Source organism: Mus caroli, unplaced genomic scaffold, assembly GCF_978045245.1.
Source record: "Mus caroli unplaced genomic scaffold, Mus_caroli_1 scaffold_4, whole genome shotgun sequence".
Classification (NCBI taxonomy): domain Eukaryota; kingdom Metazoa; phylum Chordata; class Mammalia; order Rodentia; family Muridae; genus Mus; species Mus caroli.
In genome coordinates, this window is record NW_028227259.1 from 76,743,231 (window position 1) to 76,747,698 (window position 4,468).

The following is a 4,468-nucleotide window of genomic DNA, read 5'->3' on the forward strand; positions in this document are numbered from 1 at the left end:
CTCTCGGGGTGCAGCATCTGCTTTCCAGGTTGTGTGCCTTCTCCTGTGGGCTTGCACTGTTGGCAAGAACTAGAACAAAATAGGTATTTTGCCCCAAAGACAAACGCCACATTTTGGGTCAGGGAGGGGTGCCTTTGCTTAGGAATACAAGGATGGGGAAAATGTATAATCCAGGATAATACTTTGAATGTAGCCAAGTCAGTGCAATGATGTCAAGCGCACAAGCAGAGCACAGGGCAGGGCCAAACAGGGCAGTGACCTATGGGGCTCCCAGCAGGTTCCTTGGGGTCAGAAGTGGAGAAGCCAGTGGGATGTAGGCAGTGGTCAGAGAGGTTAGGGGACCTGGGACCCAATTCAGAGAATGCCTAGGGACTGACCTACGAGGCCCAGCGGCGAGGTTGGCAGACAAGGGTGGGTGCCTCTAAATCCACCGCGGATCTGAGATCCTGCGGACACGCCAGGTCTCCTATGAAGGTAAGGACAGATTCCCTCCACGTGGACCTGAGACCCAGCAGACACGGCCAGATCCCCCCACGCGGATCTGAGACCCCGTGACCCCGCAGGCACCGGTGCGGCCGCGTGCTAGCGCAGCGGGAGCCGGATGGGTCCCGCACGTTGCCACCCTCGCGCCGGCCGCCCTGTTTTCTTCGGATCTCACCGGGCCCGGCACTCGCTCTCGGCTCCTGTAGGGGCGCAGCCTGGTCGTGCAGGCCGTGGGCGGGGCCTCGAGCGGGGCGCTCGGGGATTGGCTGCTGGGATGGAGGCGGGGCCTGAGCCAGAGAAAACCCGCGCCCGGGCGGCTGCCATCCCAGCCGCGATCCGGAACCCCCGAGCCTCTTTTCTCGTCGCGCTTTCCCGTTCTTTCCAGTCTCTGCCCGCGCGCCCTCCGACCCGGTACCCTCCTCTCCTTGCAGCGCGAGCCGTCTCCTGTCCTGACTTTCCTCCCCGCTCCGTGCAGCCCGGCCGTAGCGGCGATGCGCCTCATCCAGAACATGTGTACCATCGCAGAGTACCCCGCCCCGGGCAGCACCGCTGCCGACTGCTGCCTAGGGGCTGCGGGCCGCCGGCTCGTTAAGATCGCCGTGGTAGGGGCCAGCGGCGTGGGCAAGACCGGTGAGTCCATGCGAGGAACCCGCTTGGTTGAGGGGCGGGACGTGGGAGACCCCCGCTCGGACTGGAGATGAGAGACGGTGGGCGTTGCAGTGGGATCCTCTGCCCCTTCATATCTCTGCTTTAACGAAGAGGGTCACTGGGGCCCAGCGCGGCCCGCCAACTTTCCGGCCAGAGTAGAACTTTGGGGCTTTGGGCTTTTGGCAGGATCTGGGGCGGAATGGGGAAGCTAGTGACTGTAACCCCTCCAGGAGTTCCGTAAGGTTAGGAAGAAGTTTGCCTGCTGGAAGGCTTAGGTGTGGCCCAACTGGGCTCCCCGGAGGGGCTGGGCCTCAAGACCCTTCCTGCTGGCAGAGCTGTAATTCACTCGGCTCCTACCTCCTCGTGTCTGGTAGAGGGTCATGGAGCTACAGGAAAGGAATTGCCCTCGGTGGCCGGCTGTGACTTTCTTTGGAAGAGCTGTTTTCTAGGTGGGGGTGGGGCGGAGACCTGTCTAACTTAGTGGGTTAACCATCAGTCTGTTTTCTTTTCTGAATTGCAGCTTTGGTGGTCCGATTCCTCACTAAACGATTCATCGGGGACTACGAACGAAATGCAGGTGAGGAAACGCACGGAGACCAACCCTGTTGGGATGGTCGCCCTCATTTCCCAGTACCTTCAAGGACACTTCCTTCAGAGTGACAGTGTTCAGCATCAAGATTCTGCTACTTCCAATTCTGCACGCCCCCTCCCCTCCCCCTCCCCCCAGCTGCCATCTGGCCTCATTCCATTCTTGGCGCATTCATCATTTTATCAAGTGCCCGAAAGTATTCCCTGTGGTATGTTTTAACTATAGGGACCCCAGTTGGAAGCACCGTTTGTACTCCAAGGCCTTGTCCTTTAAAACATGCCTGCAAAAGTCATAAAAAAAAAAAAAATACCCAACCAAACAAAAACCCCGGCTGCGAGCTCCTCCCCCACCCTCTCCCTCTGCTGGCTGCCTTTCAGGGGCGACCTTTGAAAGCGAAGGCCAAAGAAGAGTTGAAGCCTAAAGTTCTTTCCTTAACAAAGAAAAACAAGTAGCTGCTATGATTCTAGCAGGGGGAGAGCAAATTGCTTAACTAAGTAGACTGTATGGTTAAGCTAGTAGACTTGTATTAAGTACCAGTTGAAATGAGCCATATAAGCTGTCCCAAGATAAGACCTGGTGGCCTTGTGCTTCGACATAGAGCTGATCAGAATCGTGGCACATGTTCATGCTAAGAGGGATGCTAACTGTGCATTTACTAACCGTGTTTGCTTACGAAGCTATTTTATCCAGTGGGCAAAATATAACTGTTCAGAGAATGATAATATAAAACAAAAACAGAAGCCCTGCGTATACTGAGCCAGAAACTTTCCTCCGAGGAACTACTCTAAATATGGAAACTCAGTTAAAATTAGACCAGCAAGTTTCTAAAAACCCACAAACTTTGACCTACTTTTGATAAAATTTGATAATCTACTAGCAGGGGCTTAAGACTGCACGTGGCCTTTAAACAAGATCTGAATTAAGTGCATGAAATAGAAGTAAATCACATCTTTTTCTTTCTCTTGTGTGTATTGGTGCATTAAAAACAAACAAACAAACAAAAACCCAAACCATAATGTTTCCCGAGGCTGCACATGAAAGAGGAACACACTCTCCTTTCTCTGTCTTCATAGGTAATCTCTACACAAGACAAGTTCACATAGAAGGAGAAACGCTGGCTATTCAGGTCCAGGACACTCCGGGCATCCAGGTGAGACACGATGCTGATAGGGCCGAGCAGACACTGGCGGCTGAGGCACTGCTCACTTGTTTAAGTGTAAGGGACACGAGACGTGGGGAGTCAGGTCTAGAGGGTACTTGTGGTTTGACAGTTAAATTGTACCTGACCGCAGGTCAGTCAGCCTTGGTCAGTTTGGGGAGCTGGGAGAAGGAGGGGAGCCCCTCTTGTAGGAGGGGAATCACCGGAGCAGGGGGAACCAAACCAGCCCTTGGAATTGGCAGTACTTCCTTCCTTTGGTTTTTATTTATGTGCCTTTGGCATCAAAACCCAAATATTCAGGCCCAGTCTCCAACACCCGGAATCACTTTTATGTTGTGGAAAGTTTCTCTGTAGACAAAAGAGCTCTGCTAGGATTTTCCCCCCTTCCCCGTCCTGAACTGGGCAGTTATCCAGGTCTAAATGCTTCCAGCTCCTATCTTCCCCAGACTTACTGTCTAGCCAGTTAATTTCCCATTTTGTGCAACTACAAAGTCGCTCTGCGTGGAGTTCTCTGCAGGTCCATTTTCCACTTGAGTGTGGTGAGCTGCCCTGTTATTTATTCCCTCTGAGCAGCTGGATCAACATATTGTTAAGAAAGCCCAAGTGTGTGGGGAATAGAACTTGTTTACGACCCGTAACCCGCCATCCATCGCTATGAAGGGTTCTTTTGAATTGAGGGATGTGCTGTGGCCGGAGCTCTGTGCCGTGCCCACTGCTCGCTGCTCACCTTGCTCTCCCCCTTCTCCTCAGGTGCACGAGAACGGCTTGAGCTGCAGCGAGCAGTTGAATCGCTGCATTCGCTGGGCGGATGCCGTCGTCCTCGTGTTCTCCATCACGGACCACAAGAGCTACGAACTCATTAGCCAGCTCCACCAGCACGTGCAGCAGCTGCACCCGGGCACTCGGCTGCCTGTGGTGGTGGTGGCTAACAAAGCTGACCTCCTACACGTCAAGCAGGTGGACCCTCAGCTTGGCCTGCAACTGGCCGGCATGCTCGGCTGCTCCTTCTATGAAGTATCTGTCAGTGAAAATTACAACGACGTCTACAATGCTTTCCATGTCCTGTGCAAAGAAGTGAGCCCCAAGCAGCAGCCCAGCGGCACCCCCGAGAAACGCAGGACCTCCCTCATCCCCAGACCCAAGTCGCCCAACATGCAAGACCTGAAGAGGAGGTTTAAGCAGGCGCTCTCTGCCAAAGTGAGGACTGTCACGTCGGTCTGAGGCAGGACTCCTGGAGGGGGTTTGGTCTTCTGGGCAGAGGGCCCGAGGTTCTTCTTAGATGGGACCATGGCAGGCTGACAGCAGTTATGGTTCCAGAAAGAGCAGTGGCAGAGGGGCCTGAGGGGCCTTTTGGAATTCTGCAACAAAGGAAGTGAGGACAGAAGGACGGATGCGGGACTGATCTGCCAAGTCGTTTAAGTGGGGATGGGGCATGCTTTTGTTCCTCACTGTCTTCTAAGTGATGGTCAGGTGCACCAAAAACATGGATGTGGATTGGGGTGGGGAGGAGAACACAGAACATCATGGGCTTTCTCTCCCTCCCAATGAGAGGGTTTGCTTTTCTAAGAGACTCCAACGTGTTCTCTTTA

General features: G+C 53.9%; 1 protein-coding gene across 1 annotated transcript; it reads left to right on the top strand.

The window, feature by feature from the left end:
• Positions 1–824: 824 nt before the first annotated feature.
• On the top strand, positions 825–4,468 carry Rasl11b (RAS like family 11 member B). Its single transcript, XM_021163655.2, has 4 exons — positions 825–1,113; positions 1,652–1,708; positions 2,794–2,870; positions 3,630–4,468. Exons 1-4 carry the CDS (start codon positions 975–977, stop codon positions 4,098–4,100), a joined length of 744 nt encoding a protein of 247 aa, XP_021019314.1. The 5' UTR covers positions 825–974; the 3' UTR covers positions 4,101–4,468.